A 25,219-nucleotide genomic window follows, 5' to 3' on the forward strand; every position below is an offset into this window, starting at 1 on the left:
AGACTGCAATATCGCAGTCTAACTTTGCCCACTGCCAGGAGTTCAATCCTGACCGGCTCAAGATTGACTCAGCCTTCCATCCTTCTGAGGTCAAACAAATGAGAACCCAGATTGTTGGGGGTAATATGCAGACATTTCTAAACCATTCAGAGAGTGCTGTAAAGGACTATGGAGCACTGTGCAAGTCTAAGTGCTAAGTGCTATTATTACTATTTATCTTCTTTCAACTGCTTCTGCTGTGACTCCTATGTCAAGGAAAGTCCTTTTTTATAGCTGATTGTATGAAGATGCCTGTCAACGCTGTAAACATTGGATGTTCCCTCTGACAACTGATGAAAATTACAGCCATTTTCTGTTTTAACCAGCTTTTTCTGGTATTTAGAAATCAGGTGAAGTGGGGGTGGGTTGGGATGAAAGCTCGAGCTCAGCTAGCCATAACAATGCTGCTTTGTGGGAACCCAAGGACGAGCTGACAATGAGCTGGCGGGCTGAGGAGCTGGGGAGAAAGCCTGCATTTTAGGCTAATTGGAGAATGTGATTTATGACAGCTTATTGGGGGTGGGAATTGCATTTTGTTACTTTGTATCAGGGAAGGGAATTTAGTTTTTGGGTTCAACTATGTAGTGCCATACTTGTGTTTCCTGAATAAAATGTTCTTTAAGGAAGAATTTTTGCCTTGAAGTTCTTTTGATGGGTTTCATCTTATCGGAACCATGACAATGCCCAGTTACAGATGGGGAACTCATCAGATTTGTAGACAGCACCAAGCTGGTAGGAATAGCCAACACTCGCAGTAGTTCCTCACCTCCAGTGGGCCTGCATATGAGCTTAAAATTGGCAAGATAAAATCAATTTCACAGGAAATTATGCTGCTTAACATAGTCCAACTGGAGGTTATCTCTGGAGAGATCACAAATACAGCTTTAGCTCTGCACAAGCAACATAACAGTTTGCAACAAGAAAAGCTAACTCTGTGGTAGGAATATATGCTCCATGAGAAACCTGGAACACTATTAGCCTTGCATAAACATACAAAATTTCTTACCAATGCCAGATCCCTAATCCCACCAGTTGGAACTCTCCATGTCTCTTCAATTAAAGTGTCATTTATTGGGATCCAGGAGGTATGCCTTCTCTATTGCAGTGTCTGCCCTATGGAATAAGTTCAGCTTGAAATCTATGTGGTCCTATCTTGCTGGTAAAGATAGTCCTCAACGTACCACAATTGTTAAGTGAATTTTGCCCCATTTTACGACCATCAGTTGTTAAGCGAATCACTGCAGTTAAGTTAGTAACATGGTTGTTAAGTGAACCTGGCTTTCCCATTGAATTTTCTTGTCAGGTCAGAAAAGGTGATTGTATGACCCCAGGACACTGCAATCATCAAATATGAACCAGTTGCCAAACATCAGACCCATCTGCTGCAACGATCGTAAATATGAAAAACAATCATACATCACTTTTTTTCAGTGCTGTAGCTAAATGAACTGTTGTAAGTCGAGGACTATCTGTATTTGTAAATGTTTTAAGATTTGATTGTTTTCCCAGAGTTTGGTATGTGATGGATAGAGCCCCTTGTTGGGTGTGTTCCTTACTTTTGTCTTGTGTACTGTAATCCCATCTTGGTTTTGATCTCATAATTTTAATGTTATGTGGGAAACTGGTAGCAGAGCCAGACTAGACAACCAGCATCTAAAGTACATCTCTGTCCACAAAAAGAAGGTAACTGGGAAATTTTTCAGAAGGGACCTTCCCTAGTTTGGAGAGTAAAAGGAGAGGAAGGGAGAAATACTTTCAGACTTGCAAGATTCTGTTAATGTAATATAGAGCTAATACTTCTGGCTGGCTTCTGATCTGCTCTACCTGACAGGACTAACATTATTTGTGAACCTCTGAGTCATTTTGGAGTTGGATGGTGTCTACATTGAATTGAATACATTTATAAAAGAATAAAAACAGAGGAAGAAACTTGTCTACCTACATGTGCAGAATTGCTGTATGCTAGTCCTATTTAGTTGCAATTAGCAATTTGGTAATTAAACAAAACAGTTGCTAAGTGAAACTGACTGCTTGTTGGTGCAGCTTTCTTTTGCTTTCATATCTGCAAAGGTAGCAAACGTGAGGATTGGTTGTAAAATTACTATTTTATCACCCTCTTTAGCACGAACAGTTGTTAAATGACAGTCTCTGTAATAATACACACATATATTTATCAGGTGGTTTTAGCTGCTGAAAATAGTAAGAAGCTCAAAGCCATTAAATACATAGAAAAGGCAAGGATACAGACGTCTACATCAATGTTTAGTGTCTAGTTTCCTTTCCTCATACTAATCCCATTTGTCCATTTTGGCAATTCAGTATTTTTTTAATGAAATTCTGACTCCTACAAACAGATCAAACTAAACAACACAATGTAGTATGTTAAGAACATGCTGCTTTTTATATGAAAGGACTTCTTTCCACATAAATGTGACTTTGGAGGGGAATGGGGCAAGAACACATTTGCTTGCTTTGTAAACCTACCGTTGCAATTGTTTCTATTTAAGTATTTCTTTATCCTACTCAGTGTAGGAAAACCATATTAATCTATGATGGCAAAAAATCAGAAATAACCTGGTAGCAGACTCCTGAATTTTTTATCAGCTACTCCATAATACTGAAAATGCCATTTTAGTATGTGGTTTCTACATGCAAATTCAGATGAACCAAAGCATCATAGCCATAGGTCAGCAAGCAGATTTGTTTTTTAATTTATTAAATAGAAAAGTGAATTAGTCAAGATTTGACAACTAAATACGATTAGATGTAGGAGCAGTCCCCAGGTTCACAACATCCAACTTAAGGATAACCCCTGCCTATTATTGGTGGCACACTGGTTAACGTGCAGTGTTGCAGGCAATCTCTGCACACGTTGTTGGGGGTGATATGCAAATAATGCTCAAATTGTAAACTGTCCATAGAGTGCTATATGGAGCAGTATATAAAGGCTATTGGTATAGATGGGATAATTTGAAGTTTCTTTTTAAGGCATTGTTCTTGGTTTTCAACGGGTAAAGAACACCCTTCTCTCACCTCCAAAACTGTAGCTGTGGATACAAACCTAAGTAAAAAGCTATGAACATGCAGAATTCTGCCATTTATGCAGAATCTTATCAGCCAAACACTACATGAAGGACAAGAAATTATAATCTAGGTAATGTTGAAAGCCAGTGGGAACTGGACTACTCAACTAAATGAGCAAATCTGTTACTTTCAGTTTCTTGCATGAAACTCATTCCATACAATTTCAGCATCAATTTCTGAACAGTTCACAAATAGCACTAACATTTGTATGCATGTCCAGTGTTTTCTGATTTCAAAGTGTATTTTGAAGATACTTTTAATACACACTTTTTAAAATCTGAAAAGTATCATCAAACTCACAGAAATATAAATGCTGAAGTAAAACTATTTGGTTAAGAGGGAATTGGGAGAATTTAAACAAAAAGATGAATAAACCCAATTTCTCCATCTCCAGTCTTCACCTGCATTTTTTTGGGGCAATCCATTCTGGAACACCTCTTCCCCACAAAGAATTTTGCAGCTCTTGGTTTGCAGCCAACTACTGGCCTTCTGGGTACAAGAACACACGGATGCTGGCATTGTGTTAAGTTGTAGGAATTTATTTTAAATAACCTACAGTTGATTAAAAGGGAATTCATGATAAAAATAGAAGATACTTGTCAAGGAGAGACTGCGGGAAACTTGCCTTTGCATCACACTAAGCTAACAATGCTTCTAAAACTAACGGATTATAGCAAAAAAAAGGTTCACATTAAAATTCTGCTTAATTTTTTTTATTATTTTTTGTACACAATTACAAAAGAAAAAAAAATAAAAGCCCTAAATCTTAATTTTTTTAAATTTTTTTTTCCTGGACCAAAGCTCACTTCCCTCAAAATTTTATTGACCTGTGAAAGTTCTTTTTACACAATAAAATCTTTCAAGTAAGAGAGAGCAGAAAGGGTTTTTTTTATTAAAAAAAGTGAGGAGGGAGAGAAAAAAAAACTGCCATAGGAAAAAACAAAACAAAACCCACAAATGTGGATATTTCTCATATATATATCTATACATATATATATATATAATGTACTCAGAACAAAGTATGATGGGAATACATTTTGTCACAAATTTATTTGTACTCATAATCTATTAACCCTCCCCAGCCCTTTCCCTATCTTCTGCAAATCTACATGATCTTTAAGATCAAGAAGAAAAAAAAGTTTAAATATTTTAAAATAATTAAAAGTACTAAAAATTCACATTAACCAAAAAAAAGGTAACACTCAAGTCAGGAAGGATCTTCCCATCATGCTTTGCTTTGAAGAGATGTTGCATTTTTTATTCTAGGCTTCATTACCATGATGGTGACAAGTAAAAATGAAAACAACAGGTTGTTTCCAGGACCATTGTGGCCAAAACCAGTGTGCTAAGGGCTTCAGTTATGTTAAATTAATGAGGGGGGGTGGGGAGAAATTAAGGAGTCCATTTTCTATTAAAATATAGAAGTTATTGCAAAACCCTAACTGTAAAAACATATCAATATCTCATTGGATTCTGTATACAGTAGATAATGATTTCCAAGCTCTTCAGTGTAATGGCAAATTTGTCAGGTAGAACATTAACAAATTCTTCCATTCATTTGTCCTTACTGTACTCCAGAGATAAAACACAACCATACAGCTAGAATTTAGGTCTCTGAAACAGATTTAAATAAGTTGTCCATAGGACAACTGTCTTGGCTCCTCTACAATATTTCCAGGCATATCTTTACTCAAAGATGTTGGGTATTTCATCAGACACTCACTTTCCCCTCTGACACCCCCCCCCCCGCCCCCCAATATAAAGAACAAGTAAGGCTCACAGTTTATCAATCTCCCTAAAATCAGGCTACACTCATTTTCTTCCATAAAATCCAGCCCATTAAAATCACATTAAAACTCGTAGTCTTCATCTGCCATGTCAATTGCCCAGGCAAATTTCTCTCGTTGGGTTTTATTATATATTTTCTCTATCGGTATTCCAAATTTCTTGCACCTTAAAATTGGGAGGGGGGAGAGAGAGAGAGAGAGGATGAGAAATAGAGACAAATCAAAAGCAGTTGATGACAACAAAACGTAAGTACTGTACTCTCAACAAATCAAAATTTCAGAGATATACTTTCTAAATCTATAATATATACATGGTGGAGTGACTTGATCATGTCTAGAACTAATTCTTAAAATCTTGTCTAAAATCTTAGGAAACACTGTAAAATAGGCATTCATAGAGGGTAGGAGCAAAAGCTTCTAATTATTTGAAATTAATATTTAAGATACACATGGCTAATGTATGACTGCTAAAATCCTCATTATACTTAAGCATGGATCACTAGTAGATACTTCTATACCTGCTGAAGTATCTATCCCCATCCCTAACCTACTGTAACTGTGATTTTAAATCTTATAACCCTGTATATAAATCACGACCCATTTATACATATGCAAACATAAACATTGCATTTCTACATATGTTGTCTTGATCTCAGTCACTACAGTGACTCCACCTTGAAAGTAATCTGAATCAGCCAGTCCACATCTCTGATGGAACATATTCGACAGTTCTGAATCATGTGCATTTTGCAGAGCACTACCATCCAAGGTTAAAGGATCAATGTACTGTTCCCCTGAAATTTATCATGCGTTAGTTCAAATGCAGTCAAGAAACCAGGAGTCTGAGGAAAAAGGCTATTCAATTTAGAAAGCAAGTGTGACTAAATCCCTATCCTTAGGTTCAATGTAGCATTTTCCATTTTTTAAAAAAATCATAAGAATCATCACAGCAAGACCTCAGTGTGACTTCAACACCTGATACCTACATGGCCTGGGTTTCCCGAATCTTCAGAATGTGCAAGTCATTATTTGCAACTCATGCTTAATATCGTTCCTTACTCTTGATTTGATATGAATAGAACTTGTATTTCCAGGTTTGTGCTTTTCTCCTTATGTTACATTACTGCCATTTTGGTCAGAGACTTCCTACTTACTGCCAGAAATGTCTGCTCCAAGTAGAATTTGCCTAAGAAAGCATGCTGCATCTCTCCTTACCTGAATGTTAATAGGGCAGGACATTAAGAAGATGGCTTTCTTTGCTCTAAAAGTTTATTCACAAGGTCAAAACTATAAAACCTGCTTTTTGTTGAGAATTTGAAGCAGAAAGGACTACATAATGGGTGATAAGTTAATAAGTGATATTATTTATAGGTAACTTATCATTTTTCTGTTTTAAGGATGTAAGCTGCCAAAAATGTTAGAAAAAGTGACAAACAGATGCATCAAATAATCTTCCAGTGGTGTTTAGGCAACGACATATTCATAAACTGGGAGCTTGGCTTTCTGCTGGAGCACACAGAAACTTTAATCCAGTTCTACGTTCTAAATAAGTAAGTAAAGTGAGTGAACTATTATGAGTTTCACCTATTCTGTGACTAAAAAAGCCCTAAGGGCATCATTCAACTGTTATCTTTTTTTAATACCACAATATGAAGCATTTATTTTCTCCAGAGTAAGCAAATACACCTGTTTGACTCACCTTTTTCTCTTGAAGTTATTTTGAACTTGAGAAGGCTTGTTCCCAGTTAAGAGCAGTACTAATATCATTCCTTTGTGCAAGCAAGATATACTATTTTGTTTGATACAACATTTTTGACTAGATGTAGAGCACTTCTTTGAATATTTTGGCATAATAAAAACACCCCACCAACAAAAATCTTTTGCTTTAACATGCTGCTTTTGTCACTAGAAGAAATTTCTACTTCCCAGAATCTTATTCTACCGCTACCAGATGTAGGTTTCATATAGATTGAACTGTATCTACATCAGTCTTTTGAAATTGCTGCATGAATCAAGAAAAGCGAAATGTACCCAGCTTAACAGAACTTTCTTGGAAAGCTAAATATGAATATGAATATTTACCTCAAAATATTATCCCCCTTTCTCAAACTAGAACTTACCAAGCAACAGAAATTCTAGGATCCAGATAATTTAGTTTGGAGGTACTCAAGGCTATTTGCTTGTTTTCCTCTCGGTCTGTTGCTTGAACTTCCAGCTTCATCAGCTGTTCCTCCACTCTTTGTACAGCTTTCTTCTTAGTTTCCACAGTCCTGTAAAAGGTGAAAACAAATAAATAAAACAGGTGAGAACATTAGGTAACTTTTTGAAATATATTTCTCCAAGAGGAATTAGATATCCAGCAGGAAAAAAAATCCCTTAAGTGGACTGCTAAGCACATGTTAAGTTTACTCTTCTGCAGAACTGAGGAGGGATTATCGTCATTTCCCTGTACTAGAAGTGAAAAATGCTTAACAATGCTTATTTCCCATGGCTCCGGATCAGAGTTTACGATATGTCAGGAATATGTCCCTTATACAGATACGATGGACAGATAAGATGACTTATCTAAAGTGGCCCAGAAAGACCTTGGTTGGGAAGGAAATTGAATCAGAGGCCTTCTGGGCTTCATTCCAACAAATGTCTGTTCATGTTAAAATTCCAGCTTTTGCAGGATGCTTAAATGCAGAGACTAGGAAGACCATGGCTATTGCTTTAAATTGTTCTTTTGTATAGATATTTTTAACTGAGAATATATATACCTGACCTTACATATAATAGCTAAAGAAAGGAATAATGAATTATCTTGCTATAGACAGAATGTTGCTCATAACCTGATTAGCCAATTCTGATGTATGCTTCTGAACAGTACTGATACAAGGAAACTCTGCCCAGGGAGAGAGCAATGTATATATTACTGACTTCTTGGAGTCATGAGAAATCTATATACTACTAAAAACTGATGTCTATAACCTTCAGTTGGGTGAAATAGTGCATCATAGAGCAACAGGTTTTGAAACAAGGGACCTCAAATGGGCTAACAAGCAGTTCTGTGTCCAAAATCCAGGAGACATGACTCGTGGGATTGAAATTTGGCAAATTTGGCCACTTCAGTGCTGCTGCACTACCATGTTGCTGTCTGAAGATTTAATAGACTGGTCCTGCCCTAGCCCTCCATTGCCTGGGTAGACTGATCCTGCCATCAGCTGCCAGAGGATGATCAGTAGTGGTCAGGCTGATAGGAAGTTAGAAGTTGCTCCCACTCCCACTGATTTTTTGCCCACCCATGGTCATTTTATTTTTCTGTTTAGATAAGGAAATATCTCTGAAACAATGACCTAACAAGTCAGATGTCTACTACACCCTATAGTTGAAGCATCTTTCCAGACATATCTAGGCATCTTTCTACTTGGTATAAGAAGGCTGAAATCTTGCTGGCTCAAATGTGCAGGACAGTTGCTAGTGATATCTTTTCATGTCTTGTGACTCTTGTATATCCAGGTATTTATTTAAACAGTCCTATGTGGGTGTTCACTGCCCTTGCAATCAGAACTATATAAGGGAAGAAGAAAGCCTATTCTCTAGCAGGTTAACATTGTCATTCCATCGCTTAACAATATTGCTCTTTACACATATGGAAACAAAGCTGCCTTTAATAGCTGCTTCACATGACTAGGGGGCTAGATGAAAGGGATAAAACTCTGTAGCATCTCTCAATGAAAGTCATGTCTTTTAAATTTCCTGTACTACTCAAGGATCAAAATGCAAGATTGCATCTTCTTCCATTGATGGCCATCCCAACATGTTTTAGATTATACTGCTATATATCTATACTAATATAGGAATTGGAATGTAGGGAACCTACTGGCATAGTATACTACTCCTATCTATCTACCTGCTCATTCAATCAATCACCAAATCAATATGATGCCTCAATCACAGAGGCAATTCTAATCTGTCCATTTCAAAAATTTCCTTTCCATGCCTGCAACAGCACTAGGGATTTGATACAGGAAGCAGTCCTAATCCCTTCTTTATGTTAAAGCACAAAATGATAAATACTGGTAGTCCATGACTTATGTCTACAGTTGGGACTGGAATCTCAGTTGCTGAGTGAAGCAGTGGTTAAGTGAGATGAAACATGATCACTTTTGCTCAATGACCACAATCCCAGCTCTTCCAGTTGCAGTTGTTAAAGTAATCGCATAGATCGTTAAGCGAAATGCTGGCCGTTCTCCCCACACAGGAGGCCCAGCTCACTGTGGGTTTTTGCAGGCAGTCCCCATTCTTGTGATCATTGGAAGCTTCCAAATTATTGTGATAACAATCATGTTACTAGCTTTTGTAGCCTAGAAAATCCTTCTAGCCTTCAGTGCAGTGATGTTTGCTGAAAAGAAGGTTAGAAAGCTAGCAAAGGCCATTCTTCTAAAGGCTAGAAATCTTTCTACCCTTCAGGATGATGATGTTCACTAGCTTTCAAATGCTCTGCCGCGAGCAGAAAAGAATGCCTCTGCAGGGGTGTTACTTCCAGAAGGTTAATTTTTCAAGTTTCAAGACAATCTATGCACAAATTCAATAAATGTATCTATATAGAGGACATAAGAAATGTTAGGAAATGGAAGGACTGAACAGTGTTTCACATGTTAGAAGGCAACAATAGCAACATAAATATGTTTAAAAAACCAACCAAGCTTTTTAGGAGTAGGAGGAATCTGTAAGATAAAAGCAAAACATGAAAGTTAATTACAGATTTCTACTTTATGGTTCCTTGCCCAGAAAACCTTTTACATACAGAGTGCTGGGAACTGATGTAAAAGAGCAAAGCAACCTGTATGTATTTATTCAGAAGGAAGACTTATTATCCTTGTTTAAATCAGTAGGCACAAAATTGCAGGCCAAGATCTGAAACAGCATATTCAAAAGCAGAATAAATATTCAAATGACAGACATTTTAAAAGATCTTTCATTTGGGGCCAACATGATATATGGAAATGCTTGCAAATGTGGCTAACTCAGAGCAGTCAGACAGACTTACTTTTTAGACTTCTCATCCCTTCGGATCTTGGCATCAGCTTTGGCGCTTTTTAGTTCTCTCTTGGCATCGGCCAACTGTTCCTTCTTGGCATCAATCTAGATCATGCAGAGAGATAGATCATAATATAGATATGGGAAGAATTGCTATTGAAAAGCTGAAACATTTACACAACTATTTTTAAAGACTGTACTTTCAGCTTCCATAACACAATATCTAGAAGGAAATAAAACTCTCAAGAATACGTTTTCTATCTCATGAATAGTAAAGTCCAATATTTATTTTTAAAATTTAAAAATATATTTGTAGAAGAGCAGAATTAGTAACTGTTTAAAAAGTAAAGGTAAAGGTTCCCCCGCACATGCGTGCTAGTCGTTTCCAACTCTAGGGGCCGGTGCTCATCTCCGTTTCAGAGCCGAAGAGCCAGTGCTTGTCCGAGGACGTCTCCGTGGTCATGTGGCCGGCATGATTAGACGCCAAAGGCGCACGGAACACTGTTACCTTCCCACCGTAGTGGTCCCTATTTTTCTACTTGCATTTTTACGTGCTTTCGAACTGCTAGGTTGGCAGAAGCTGGGACGAGTAACAGGTGCTCACTCTGCTACGCGGCGCTCGGGATTCGACCCACCAAACTGCTGACCTTCTGATCGACAAGCTCAGCGTCCTAACCCACTGAGCTACCGCGTCCCTTAGTAACTGTTTACAGTACCCTAAAGTAGATAAGCTATGTTTTTTTCTTAGGCAGAAATGGTAATGGTTTTGTTTGCAACGTATCTAGATTTTATAATAGTGAGAAGTGGGGCCAAAATTGCAGTAGGCTTATATAGGTCCACTACAGGAGAAAATGGATAGCAAGATTTTAAGTCTATGATGTTCGTTAAACTAGGTAATTGTTTTAATAGTTAAGGTGCCAGGCTAGAAACCAGGAAATTGTAAGTTCTAGTCTTGCCTTAGGCATGAAAGGAGGCTGAGTGACTTTGGGCTGCTCTTTCTCTTAGCCCACAACGTCAGGGTCTGGCAACAAGTTGTTCGATCAATTTCTATCAAACAATGAATCAACACTCAGTTGATCTAAAAAAAGCAGACACTGCACTTGCTAAAATATTTAAGAAGAAAAAAAGAATGTATCATCAGCTACCAATGTGTCCCAGTATACATTAAAACAGTTAAAATAGCAATTAAAATGATCAGGTAAACAATAAAATTAATAATTAAAATGATTAAACCTCATACAATGGCTCTTTTAAAAAAAGAGCTGAAGCAGCAACTCCCCACCACCACCACCTCCCAAAGACTAGTCTCAGGTCACTGCTAGACAAGCTCACAACTGTAAGTGAATCTCTTCAAATGATATCAATAAACATGGAGGCATCCTCTCAGAGAGGCTGGATCTAAGCTATTTCTGACATTAAAGGTAATGACCAGCAGTCTACATTTTGTCCAGAAACAAACTGACAGCGCAGCACTTTTATTATCAGTCCAGGCATCAGTATAACAGTTGGGGGCAATAAGCTGACTTTGTAATAATGCCACTTGGGGTGTGTGTGAAAGCCCTAATAAGCAGGCATATACATAGAATGAAGGCTACTGCTAAGCTTGTAAGCCGCCCTGAGTCTTCGGAGAAGGGCGGGATATAAATGGAATTAAAATAAAATAAATAAATAAATAAATAACCAGACTACTAAGTTCTGCACCAAACAACAAGGGTAACCCACATGTAATATACATTGTTATAGATAAGTTGGACTCCCAGCACTTCCACCACAGTTTTAAAGTCATCATCTCCCAGTCAAGGATATAGTTGATGTATCAACTAAATCTGCTAAAAGGTACCAGTGGCCATTGCCTTAATCTGGGAAACTAGATCTGAATCCAGAGGCACCATGAACTGTCCATCCTTCCAGGCAGACCAAGCAAATTTATCACCTCCCTGGAATTATGGCCCCTAACAATGAGCATCTCCCTCTTGTCTTAATCAGAGAACAGAACAAAGTTCTACAAATTCAACCTTTTAAAAAAAAGAGAGAGCCAGGTTTCTAAATAGCAATAGCACTTAGGCTTATGTACTGCTTCACAGTGGTTTACAGCACTCTCTAAGCAGTTCACAGTGTCAAGATATTTCCTCCAGCAATCTGGGTGCTTATCTTTACTGACCTGGGAAGAATGAAAGGCTGAGTCAACCTTGAGCCTGTCAAGTCCTGGCAATGTGGGCAGAGTTAGCCTGCAATACTGCATTCTAATCACTGCACCACCACGGTTTAAGTACTAAATTTAAGGCACTTATACACTTTTTAGAATTAAAAGACTTCGGAGGCCATCAAAATCTAATTTTATCATACAGGATAAATAATTCTGATTGTAGCAACTCTGAAAGATGGCTTTTTAGTTTCTGCGTAAATAATTATAGTAGAAAAGAACAAAATCCTCCAGAGAAGCAGCAATACACTGTCAAACAGCTACCATTTCGTCCCCGCTTCAAAATGACAATTTTCTTCAAATGTCAACTTATTAGTTCCAGCTACAGAGCAAAAACTGCTCCATGTTACATGATAACTGAGTAACTCAAACTGGTCCTGAGGGTGGTGATTTTTTTGTTAAGTGGTATATAATGATTTCACAAGGGTGTGGTCAGTAAATTAGTGAAAATTGTAACATTCATAATTATATATAATTGCACACGCGCGCGCACACACACACATATGTAAATAATTAACTGTTCTTCCCTGACCCAGAATACCTCTTACATCTAAAACGACAATGTCCTGAGAACCAAATGCATTTTCTTTATACTGTTGTTGCTATCACAAATTAACTCACTGCTCAATGAATGTCTCATGCTGGTTCAATACAGGTTGGTAGATTTTATTTTTATTTTTTTAATTTCCCAGTCTAGACCTGAAAGAGAGTAACTAGCCCGAAGTCATCAGGGCTGGCTTCCACACCTGAAAGAGGACTGAGTCTTCCTGCTTCTAATTCAGCACCGTAACCACTACACATATTATTCATGTAAATCTAATTAATTTTGCTTTTACTAGATATCTCTTATTACTGTTTTTCAGAGTTAAAATTTACAGACACAGAGAAACACAGATTTTAGGATGGCTTAAAATGATGTGATTGCACATAAAGAAGGTAATTCTGTAACAAGACCAAATAGAATACATGGGAAGTCTGTAAAAAACCAAACAAACTCCAAACATTTGTGTAGTACTTTGAGAAATATGACAAGAAAGAGTTAAGAGAAATTACCGTATTTTTTGGACCATAAGACGCACCCAGTTTTTAGAGCAGGAAAACAAGAAAACAATTCTTTCTCCTTCTCTCTCTCCCTCTCTCTCTCTTTCTCTCCCTCCCTCTCCCATTGTCTCTTCCTTCCTTCCTTCCTTCCCTCCCTCTTTGTCCTTCCCTCTCTGCATTAGAGCAGTACCCGCGGAGGCGGCCCTGCATCCCGGCTTTCTCTTGCAGAAAGCAAGCTGAAACGGAGTGAGGAAGATTGCCAGAAATGCGAATCGGCCGATCTCGCGCTCCTGCAAACTCTCTCGCTCGGTTTCAGCTTCCCTTGCTACAAGAGAAAGCAAGCTGAAACGGAGTGAGGGAGATTGCCAGAAATGCGAATCGGCTGATCTCGCGCTCCTGCAAACTCCCTCGCTCAGTTTCAGCTTCCCTTGCTACAAGAGAAAGCAGGCTGAAACGAGCCAGATTGCAGCAGCGCGAGATCAGCCGATTCGCATTCCTGGCAATCTCCCTCACTCCATTTCAGCCTGCTTTCTCTTGTAGCAAGGGAAGCTGAAACCGAGCGAGGGAGAGTGCAGGACCGTGAGATCGGCGTTTCTCAGCACGTGCCGATTCGTGCTCCTGGCAATCTCCCTTGCTTTCCACTTGCGGAGGTTGGGGCTGGCCATACGGATCACCTTCGGACCATAAGACGCACCCTTGTTTTCCCCCCCACTTTTGGGGAAAAAAGTGCGTCTTATGGTCCGAAGAATACGGTAATTAACCTTAGTATATCTTTTAACTAAAAATGTAGCACTCATATTACCTTGGTCTGTAAATTTATCATGGATTTTTCAAAGGTTTTTGGAGGTGCCCTCTGGTGGTTGCAAAGAATAGCAACAGCTCTGTTGGCACGGTTGTAAGACAGGATCTTTGCTGGGATGTTATCATCCGCTGGAAGAGTTCAAAAGAAACACGTTTCTTTCCATATAGCAAGATGAACATTTATGAAAAGCTAACTTCCAACAACTGAAAAAGAATGTCAGAAAGTCTTGAGCATATATAGCAGTTGTCCCTAAATTATGAAGGCCGGAGGTTACTTTATGCAGTCTATGTAACTACTCTTAAAGTGAAGTGTGTATTACAATTAATAGTAATAAAGTTGGAAGGGACCTTGGAGGTCATCTAGTCCAACCCCCTGCTCAGCAGGAAACCCTATACCATTTCAGACAAATGGCTGTCCAGTCTCTTCTTTAAAACTTCCAGTGTTGGAGCATTCATAGCTTCTGGAGGCAGGTTGTTCCACTGGTTACCGTAATTGTTCTGTCAGGAAATTTCTCCTGAGTTCTAGGTTGCTTCTCTCTTTTGGTTAGTTTCCACCCATTGCTTCTTGTCCTGCCTTCAGGCTCTTTGGAGAATAGCTTGACTCCCTCTTCTTTGTGGCAACCTCTGAGATATTGGAACACTGCTATCATGTCACCCCTAGTCCTTCTCTTCATTAGACTAGATGTACCCAATTCCAGCAGCCGTTCCTTATATGTTTTAGCCTCCAGTCCCCTAATAATCTTTGTTGCTCTTCTCTGTACTCTTTCTAGAGTCTCAACATCTTTTATACATAGTGGTGACCAAAACTGGATGCAGTATTCCAAGTGTGGCCTTACCTAGGCATTGTAAAGTGGTATATACACTTCATGTGATCTTGATTCTATCCCTCTGCAGCCTAGACTGTGTTGGCTTTTTTGGCAGCTGCAGCACACTGCTGATTCATATTTAAGTGATTGTCCACTAGGACTCCGCGATCCCTCTCACAGTTACTACTATTGATCAAGGTACCACCTATACTATACCTGTGCATTTGGTTTTTCTTGCCTAAATGTAGTTTTCTGAAATCAGTACTGTTTTAGTCCTGATTAACATAGAAAAGATGAGACAGGCTGTTTCAAAAGTACTTACGGGTTGTGAGTTCCTTCAGTTGTTGCTGTAGCGTAAAAGAGGCATTATATGTTCGGAATACCTTAGCTGTCAGCCCTTCCATAAGATCTTGAAGATGTTTATTTAAAATGCTAGTCTAGAAGATGGAGGGGAAAAGAGGAAAAATTATATACCAATTCAACAAATGGTAAAGAATATAAATAAATTTAACTGGGAAGTGCAAATCATAGAAACAATAACTGTACCCCAAACAAGAGGAGCTATAAAATTGAGATATTTTGTACAATGGTCTGCATTCTCCTTCATATGATCCAAATATTTTTATTAATTTATTCTTATTCAACCTGGCCCTAAAACCATTTCAAATAATGAGAGTTGCAGACCTAAAAGTAGACTCCTCTACTTTTGCTTCCTTTTTACTCAGTTGGATAATTGCTGATGTCTGTATGATAGTAACATGATGGCTATTAAAAGGATGGTGGACATAAATGAAATACACGACAGCCGTAGCAATATTTCCTTATATTTTAAAGGAACAGTAAACAAACAAAAGTTCTCTATACTTCTGCATCTTCTATTTTAGTATTTAAATGCATTATAAAACCATTCAAAGGATATAAATACTGTATTTTTTCATGTTTGGAAAGATCTTTAAAGGAGTTAATTAAAACAGTAACTTTTCTTGAGTAAAACAAATACCAAATTAAATAACAATGCAATTATTGAATAAACAGTATCACACATTCTTATTCCATTTCTAAAGATGTATAACATTTTAAAAAAAACTTAATTCTTTGCAAAAAATAATATTGAAAGTGCAAATCTCTAGAAAACTAAAAACAGAAACAACTGAGGAAAATGTAAGTCTTACTTTCTCCCCAATATTCCAATATACAGTAGTGGCCAAAATTATGAAAACCTTTTGGGAAAACTGTACAGTAGAAATGCCACCTTTGGTTAGGTTTCCACCATTTTTTCTTCTAATTTCTTTATAACTGTAGCCTTGTTCACTTAATAATACTATTTTAAATCGCTTTCTGGGCAATCAGTCAAATCTTTGCTCCATTACTTTAACTTTATTACATTTTACAAACTCACTAAATCAGGGGTGTCAAACTCAATTTCATTGAGGGCCGCATCAGCATTGCAGTTACCCTTGAGGGGTCAGGTGGGTGTGGCCAGGGTGGGTGTGGCCTACTGGTTGGGCATGGCCAGCTCTACATCGTTCGCGTCAAGGGTGCCTATGGGGGCTGGGCAGGAATGGGATAGATCTGAGGGTCTCTGGAAGAAGGAGATGGGACTGGGGCAAGTGCCAAGGCATGGTCCACTGGAGGAGCCTCACTGATCCTCTCAGGCCATGTGTGTGTGTGTCGGGGGGGGCTGGACGGTGGTGCAGAGGTCAAATGCCCAGCCTAGCCCTCAAGCACCCACAGCACGTCTTCTAAGAAAGCCAAAACCTCACTTTTACTTTCTTAAATATTCAAGTTTGAGGTTTATTAACATTTTGGATTGACTGAGAGCACTGTAGTTGTTCAATAAGAAAATTAATCCTCTAAACTACAACTTGCCTAATAATTGTGCACAGTGTATATATAGGGCTTTCTTCACATCTTGTTATTTTTTTCTGCCAGTGCAAATTACCTCTATAGTCCTTGTGATCTCTGAGCTTAGTTGTTTTCTTGCACACATTTCATTATCAAACTAGGTAACATCATCAGTGTTGATGTTACCTAGTTTGGAAAGGAAATGTCTATATGAAAATAACAAACTCAGAAAAAACCAAGGAACTCACAGTTCAACCTGTGAGTTACAAATATTCTCTTCTAAATTACCTGTACTTTAGAATACCATAGATCCAATGACAGATGTACTTTCATTTGCCTGAGTTGTAAAATCAAAATTTGGCTGCTACCAATATACTGCTACTGTATTCTAGGACAGCTCTGTATCCTTTACTAAATGAAAAATTACATCTTTTAAAAGCTTTTTTAAATTATACCTTTATTATTTTTTTTATAAATTATTCGAAGTGAACATATTACTCCTTTCTCCTCTTATTTTCCCCACACCAACAACCCTGTGAATTGAGTTGAGCTGAAAGAGGGTGACTGGCCTAAAGTCACCCAGCTGGCTTTCATGCCTAAGGCGAGACTAAAACTCGTAGTCTTCTAGTTTCTAGCATGGTGCCTTAAACACTAGATCAAACTGGCTCTCTTTTATTCCAAGCCATACCAGAACAACCAAATAGGCATTAATTTCACAGAAGGAAGTTTAAGAAACATCCTTTCAAGCTTATAGTAGTTCATACAGCTTTCATATGTAAAAAAAAGAAGATACTCACATTAAGCCTATCAAATAAATCATCTTCTGGCTGCTTATTCTCCATGAATAACTGAAGATTCTTAAATACCTGAAAAGTAATCACAAAGGACAGAAACATGAAGCAAAGACACAAGAGACTCTGCTGGCATGACATGACACTATCCTCACTATATTACCTATACCATATTAATATAGTTGCTGGACACGCACTGTTTGCTAAGCAATGACATGGACTGTTCGGTTTTGGCTGCAAGTGCAAACTCAGGTACTGAGGTTTGTAAATCAAGATTTATGGCCTACATAATTAGTACAAACAATCATGGCTATGCAAACCATAATCAGATACGTGACATCAGATTTTGACTCCCTTTATCTGCAGTGTGCTAGTTATGTTGGTAATATGTAAAAAAAGTTAGCCGGCTATTATTTCAATACTAATAAATTTCCCAATTCACAACAGAATTCTAAAGGTGAAGCAAAGTATTGGAGCCTATTGTCTAAGACAGGCATGTCAAACTCGCGACGTCATATGACGTCGTGCGACGTATCGGAACTTTTTCCCATTGCCGAAAATGGGATGGGCACAGTTTCTCCATGACGCTCTGGCCCGTGGGCCAGCAGTTTGACACCCCTGGTCTAAGAGGTCAGATGAAAGCATTTGTTTTTATTTGGTAATAAAATAAAGAGGGAGTAATCATAAGGAATATAAGAGTTTAAATTTAAAGTTTAAAAATACTAAAGGTAGGAATATTGAAGGTCAAGTGTTTATGACTGCAAACAATTATTATCCATGCTCAACAGAAAAATGTGATATTATTATTATTATTTGATGGAGACCAAGCACAGCAAAGTGATTCTGCCTCTGTCACTTTTTGAGGATTTCCCAAAATCAAAGCTATAGCACTGTGCATGCTGAACTTGATGAAATATTGACCCAATCAAGTGTAATAAATACTTGAAGAGCAACCAAAAGATAAAGATTTAAAAGATAAAGTTACCCAATATGCAGATTTCTTTAGAAGAGTCCCTTACCCTTTTCTCAACAGGTACTTTGTTATAGTATCTTATGGAGTCCTTTCCAAGGAAATCAAATTCTACTACATATTCCTGACCATCTAATTCTGGATGCAAATTAATATGTTCCACACGGAGGGAGCAACAGCCCACTGTGTCAGCAGTCTCCCCTTCTTCTTTCTCATTGCCAGCTCTCAGAGCAAGCTACAAATATTGAATAGTGAGACAGAAAAAGAGGTCAGTTTAAACAGAAACATTTTAATCATGTAACTCATTGATCAGCAGGCTACTTCACTAAGCTAAGAAGTTATTTATTTGAACTTTCAGAGTGAGATTTAAGGTATCTGCAAATTCATTAGAAGGATTACGCTAATTAAAAGTTATGCATATTTAGATTACTTGGATCCACAAGCACTTTAGATAAACACGGAAACTTATGTAAATAAGATAAGCACAACATAGGGTTACTAGCACAGATATTTCTACTGTTTTTCATTCTTTAATTACAGACTGTTACTGCAGAATATTCTATACACCTCTGATCCTGCAAAACAAAAAGCCAAATTATTTGTGTGGGGACATTCTAGTAAAAGTAGGCAGAGCTTTATCTGAACAGTCGATTTGTCAGATGAGGTTGCCTATCCCAGCTTTACAAGATAATAATTTTTGTCTATTTAAATTCCTTCCTGTCATTTTTCAAGGATTTCTCCAGTTACCTGTTAAATCTTTTTTATACCCAAGTTGTACAAAGTTGGATTCAGGAGTTTATTTATACAAAAAAGAATCTAAAAGTCAGAATCTCACTTTGTCAATGAAGTACAATGCCACAGCTCTTTGCCGCACTTTCATCTCTTTGGATTTCCAGTCTTCTCGATATTGATTTCGAATCCTATCAACGCATTTCTTTAATCTCCGAGCTGTCTCGTATTTCTGCCAGTCTTTCTCACCCTACCACGAAAATCACAGGGAATGTTTTCATTTATTTTGATCAAAGAGGACTTAATTTTTGATTGATACTTCTGATTTCAGAAGGGAAAAGCAGTTTTAAAAAGATACAATAATTTCTCTTTTTTAAAAAAGTCTGGTTTGGATATTCATAATGCAATATCTTTTTCCCAAAAGCATATTAGTCATGACAGAAATAGTCTAGACACAAAACGGTACCTTGATTCTAGAGCTGGGATTCAACATGATGTACTTAATAGATCCTTGAATATTCTCAGTCCATGATACCAGCCAGGTTACTTTGTTATCATGCCGAATCTCTTTCCATTTATGTCCAGGAGGAGGGGAAGGGACTTTAGAATCCCTAGGCAGGAAAAACGCAAATATATTTCAAAACAGGAAAATTCATAAGGAAGCTATAGAATATCACCAAGCAAATTAATTGTTCAGCAAGATTCAGGCAATGAACAGTGGCACCATAACAACTACTACCGACACTATTTCACGTTATTTTATTTATATCCCGCTTTTATTATTTTTAGGGACTCAGTGGCTCAGTGGGTTAGGACGCTGAGCTTGTCGATCAGATGGTCGGTAGTTTGGCGGGTCGAATCCCGAGTGCCATGTAAGAGTGAGCGCCTGTTACTCGTCCCAGCTTCTGCCAACCTAGCAGTTCGAAAGCACGAAAAAATGCAAGTAGAAAAATAGGGACCACTACGGTGGGAAGGTAACAGCGTTCCGTGCACCTTTGGCGTCTAGTCATGCCAGCCACATGACCACGGAGACGTCTTTGGACAAGCGCTGGCTCTTCGGCTTTGAAACAGAGATGAGCACCAGCCCCTAGAGTCGGAAACGACTAGCACGCATGTGCGGGGGAACCTTTACCTTTTATTATTATCAGTAACTCAAGGCGGTAAACATATCTAATACTCCCTATTTTTCCCACAACCACTATCCTGTGAAGTGGCTGGGCCGACAGTGACTGGCCCAGTCCCCTAGCTGGCTTTAATACCTGAGGGGGCTTCTTCAGCTGCGTCTGGATGGTAGGGGAATGGGAAAATTCCCGCACCATCCAGTCAGAGGTTAAGAAGTTTCTTGGATGAGAAGTGAAATGTCCTCAAAGAAAAACAAGAAAGTCCAGTCGCCTCGTGAAAAAGTATCTTTGAGATAACTGTGACCTGGATGACTGAGAATCTCCATAGACATTAAGTGGGCATTGACACTCACAGTCTCTTGGTTTCCAGTCTGGTGCCTTAACCATTAGACCAGACTGGCTTATTATTATGGTTAGTCACACAGTTGGAGTTTCTATAGAGTCCTTCCCAAAGACCTAGGATGGGCAGATGTTATCTGATTATTAATATCATTATTATTATGAGCATTTCATTCAATTTGGTTGCCGCTTGCAACTCTGGATGAATTAACATCCAATAATCGTGGACCTTAATGCCTAATAATCAGACAAGCTTGAACATTTGAATCCCAACTTTATACATTCATGAATAGGTTTATAAATGAGAATTTATTCTGAGCAAATCTGACAGGCTGAGCTTATAAATAGCACAAAGCCACTAATGTGGTAAATCAGGTCATTATCACTTATTCAACAAACAATATGAACTTTGCCAGTAAGCCACAATTTTAAGCAAATTAGCACAACTTTATGGCCAATTTCTACAAAATTAGTCTAACTGGCTTCTCTCACTGCAAGGAATTCATTTTCTCCAAGGCAGCACAGAAGCCAATCAAATGTAAGAGGGATAGATCACACTGTGTCCTTCTTTGCCTGCCCATCATTATTTGCCTCAATAAAATTGAATTGTAAATTTAAAAAAAATCTAGATGATAAATAGTGCATTGCAGTATAGTTTTGAAGACAATAAATCAAATGATGTTGAAAATTCAGGCTCACGACAACTTTGTCCTGATACCTGTCATTTTGCTCCATATCCAGTGCTATCCATTCCTATCCTCCCACCCTTTAAATTTGTTAAATTATGGGTAAAATGCTGCTTCTCAGACATAAACCTACTAATGATTGTTAAGTTTTTCTGCAATGGGTCTTAGACTGCACTAGGTCTTGAAACAAAGAATTTCCAGCAGATCAAACCTTGCCAGTATCTTGAGTATGAAAAAATCCTATTTTTATACTAAGCCACGAACTTCATTAGGGCTTGTCATGCTGTCTACATGGCCTATGAAAAATGTCTATCCTAGGAAAATATGACTGGCTCCCACTTCCCCAGTACTTAGGAAGAAGAATGCGAAACTATGTCTCTTTTGACCTATTATACTAATTTTGTCTTGATTTTAGTGCATATTTTAACTGTATGGATTTATTTTTTATATTTTATAAGCTGTCAAGAGTGTATATAGCAGCAGAAAGACAGTTTGCATATTAGAAAAGACTGCCTATGTGTCCCAACATAAGCTGATCTGAATTTTCTACAGAAAAAATAAGATGTAAATATAACCACTTCCAGTTGACCTGAGTATGAGTTACTTTAGCATTTCACACTACATTAAAGAAAAACATACATACATACATACTAATGGCATGATATTGTTTTATGTATTTTAAACAATTGGCATTATCTGATAAAATGCACTGGTTTTCCTCTTGTAGGAAAAGTTATGGATAGAACCAACTTGAGTGAGATGCTATCTGAGTGAAAAGCCTGTATTTAACTGCTGTTCTCTCTAATCAGAACTCTTTCCTAGAAATATGCAAGGTCTCCCATCCTCACTTGCTACAATTGATGATGATGTCTTCAGGCATTATTCGTCGCTTCAGCATGCCCATTTTGGGATGGTTACCACGCCCTCTGAAGAGACCTGGAGGCTCAATCTTAAAGTTGGCAATTCTTTCCTTATGATTATCCATGACACAATAACCATATTCTTTTAATAACCGCTCATTCTCTTCTTTAATTTTCTAGAGGGACACACACACAAAGATAAAAAAATTATAACATATCCAAAGCCGCTGTATCAATTATTCAGATCAAATAAATTAATTAGCTGTTGTGTTTAGCAGGTTCCCAAGCACAGGATTCTTAGTGCAAGTGCAGTACAAGAAAACAGCTACTGTATGCCATTTGGTCTATACATCATAGAAAGGGCTTGAAAATTTATCAGCAAGATCATCCTGAGTGCCCTATAACCATTGTATGCACACTTACCTCAAGAAATCGCATATAGATGCACCAATACGTGAATTCCATTTAGTTCAGTGGGTTTATTCAGATAAGTAGCTCATAGTGTGCCCTCATATACTAATCTAGGGCTAAACCTGAATGAACATAAATTTAGCATCATCTAAGATAAATTTTCTTCACTGTCCCCAGTTTTCAGGCTTCCTTGTTCAAAACAAGAAGTGCTGTGTATGGTGTGTTATTGGTGGTAGTGAAAAAAGTGTTCAAACTACAGGTAAAAACCCATATCCCATATTGTTACCCTGACTGACCCACCTTAGCATCCCAGATTTTATTCCTAACAAGATAATCTATGATTCAATCATCAATCTGCAAGATTGCTTATGCTTTTGTATATAATACAGAACCAGTTATTTCAGATCATTTTTTTAAAAAGAGAAATAAATAGGAATGTAAGACAATGGCCTAGTTTAGAGATATCAAGTAATGGGTGTTACAAGATAGCAGTTTAGGCTGATATATTTTCCTCATCGGATTCCACTTTGCCATATCCTTCCCTTTCTGTGATCATGTAGCAAGAGAATGAAAGGATTTTGCTTCCATTTTTTAAAGTATCACTTTATGTAGTGCCTGTCTTGCAATCATAATCCTGGACAGCAAATACTGGATAAAAATGAACAGAACAAAAAAAATACCAAAAAACATCAACGTAATAGTGCAGTAGCACATGAGACTAAACTCAACTCCCATAATAATGTCAGAAAAAACCTACAATTGACAGGCTCTATACCTGGGGGAACACCCAGATCTTCAAGGATTTATGAAATGCCCACAAGGTAAGGGCCAAATGAATCTCAAGGGATATGTTATTCCAAAGGGCAGATGCTGCTAAGGAGAAGGCCTACCTCCTGGATCTTCCTAGATGGCACTGCTTAACAGATGGTCCAAAAGCATTCCTACCCTTCCAGATCTAATGGGCTGTGCAGAAATAATTGGGGAAAGGTATTCTGCGGCGTCTCAGGGGGTTGGGAGTGGGGGGCACTGTTTTACAGTGGTTCTCCTCCTACCTCCTGGGCCACTCACAGTCGGTGTTGACGGGAGGGCAGAGGTCCGCCCCGAGGTCTCTCGTTTGTGGAGTTCCTCAGGGGTCGGTCCTCTCTCCCCTCTTGTTCAACATCTATATGAAGCCGCTGGGTGAGCTCATTCGTGGTTTCGGGGTGGGGTATCATCAGTATGCTGATGATACCCAGCTTTTTCTTTCCACCCTGAACCAACCCAGTGATGCCCTCGATGTGATGTCCCATTGCCTGGAGGCGGTCCGGGTTTGGATGGGGAGAAACAGGCTTCGTCTCAATCCTGCCAAGACTGAGTGGCTGTGCATACCGGCATCTCAGACTAACCAATCTTTTCCATCGTTAACTATGGGGGGTGAGGTGTTACCCCCCCGCTGATAGGGCCCGCAACTTGGGCGTCCTCCTGGATTCATGGCTCAGTTTGGAAGATCATATAGGAGCCGTGGCCAGGGGGGCTTTTGCCCAGGTTCACCTGGTGCGCCAGTTACGGGCCTATCTGGACCGATATGCCCTACGCACAGTCACCCATGAGCTCGTGACCTCCCGGCTAGACTACTGCAATGCTCTCTACATGGGGCTGCCCCTGAGGACCACTCGGAGGCTTCAGCTGGTGCAGAATGCAGCCGCGCGAGTTGTGATGGGAGTCTCCCAATACTCCCATGTAACACCTCTTCTCCGCGAGCTGCATTGGCTTCCAGATGCCCTCCGGGTGAGATTCAAGGTGCTGGTGATGACCTATAAAGCCCTAAATGGCATGGGCCCGGATTATCTAAGGGAGCACCTGCTGCCAGCGTCAATTTCCCATCGTCCTGTGCGCTCCCACAGGGAGGGCCTCCTCAGGGTACCACCGGTCAAGGATTGCCGACGGGCGATCCCCAGGGGGAGGGTGTTCTCTGTGGGTGCGCCTGCCCTATGGAATCAACTGCCAATTGTGATTTTAATTTTTGCGGCTAGACTTAATTTAATTTAATTTTAATTTTAAATTGTATTGTTTTTAAATTTTGCCTTGTAAACCGCCCTGAGTCCTTTGGGAGTAGGGCGGTATATATAAACCAAATATAAACCGAATTAATAAATAATAAATAATAATAAAATAAATTCTTATAAATAACCTGAACCAATGACACGAATGGCTTTGTAAGTTATAAAAAAGCACCTTCAAGTGCATCCAGAATCCTATGGAATCCTATGGAATCATAACATAGGCATATTGTGGTTTATCTATTGTAGTATGGCTGTGCCGCCACATTCTAGCCAAGTGGTCTTTAAGGACAGCTCCATGTATAGTGCATTACAGTAAGGCAGGTGTGTCCGCGCCCACCCTATTGCCCCCAATGGCAAAACAGTCCTGATACGTTGCACGACGTCACGTGACATCGTGAGTGTGACATGTCTGGAGTAAGGCATAAGCAATGTAATGTCTTCTGGTCCAAACTAGTCACAAGACCAATATGTACAAAATCCTTTGGGACCATAATTACCATGTATTCCTTAAACAAGACCTGTGAATCTAGGAGGACCCCTAAATTTTGCATGATTTCTGACTGGTGCAGCCCCACTAAGAACTAAGTATAATGGAAATAAAGATACTTATAAAATCTGATATACTGAGAACATGCAATATAG

At 38.7% G+C, this 25,219-nt stretch overlaps 1 protein-coding gene across 3 annotated transcripts in view; it reads right to left on the minus strand.

Annotated features, from left to right (window-relative positions):
• Positions 1-3,820: 3,820 nt before the first annotated feature.
• Positions 3,821-25,219, minus strand: part of TOP1 (DNA topoisomerase I) — a 63,253-nt gene continuing 41,854 nt past the window's right edge. For 2 of the 3 annotated variants that reach the window (XM_081322224.1, XM_081322223.1), the window contains 10 exons: positions 22,113-22,300; positions 19,585-19,729; positions 19,225-19,368; positions 18,439-18,624; positions 17,426-17,494; positions 15,106-15,220; positions 13,979-14,106; positions 9,943-10,037; positions 7,031-7,180; positions 3,821-5,076 (listed from right to left, as the gene is read on the minus strand). In XM_081322224.1, coding sequence (XP_081178350.1) covers positions 4,974-5,076; positions 7,031-7,180; positions 9,943-10,037; positions 13,979-14,106; positions 15,106-15,220; positions 17,426-17,494; positions 18,439-18,624; positions 19,225-19,368; positions 19,585-19,729; positions 22,113-22,300 — 1,323 coding nt within the window. In that variant the 3' untranslated portion in view covers positions 3,821-4,973. Of the gene's footprint in view, positions 5,077-7,030; positions 7,181-9,594; positions 9,620-9,942; positions 10,038-13,978; positions 14,107-15,105; positions 15,221-17,425; positions 17,495-18,438; positions 18,625-19,224; positions 19,369-19,584; positions 19,730-22,112; positions 22,301-25,219 lie in introns of all 3 variants that reach the window. The other variant, XR_014025734.1, reaches the window with a different exon arrangement.

The sequence above is a fragment of the Vipera berus genome (assembly GCF_964194415.1).
Source record: "Vipera berus genome assembly, chromosome: 3".
In the NCBI taxonomy this organism is placed as follows: Eukaryota; Metazoa; Chordata; class Lepidosauria; order Squamata; family Viperidae; genus Vipera; species Vipera berus.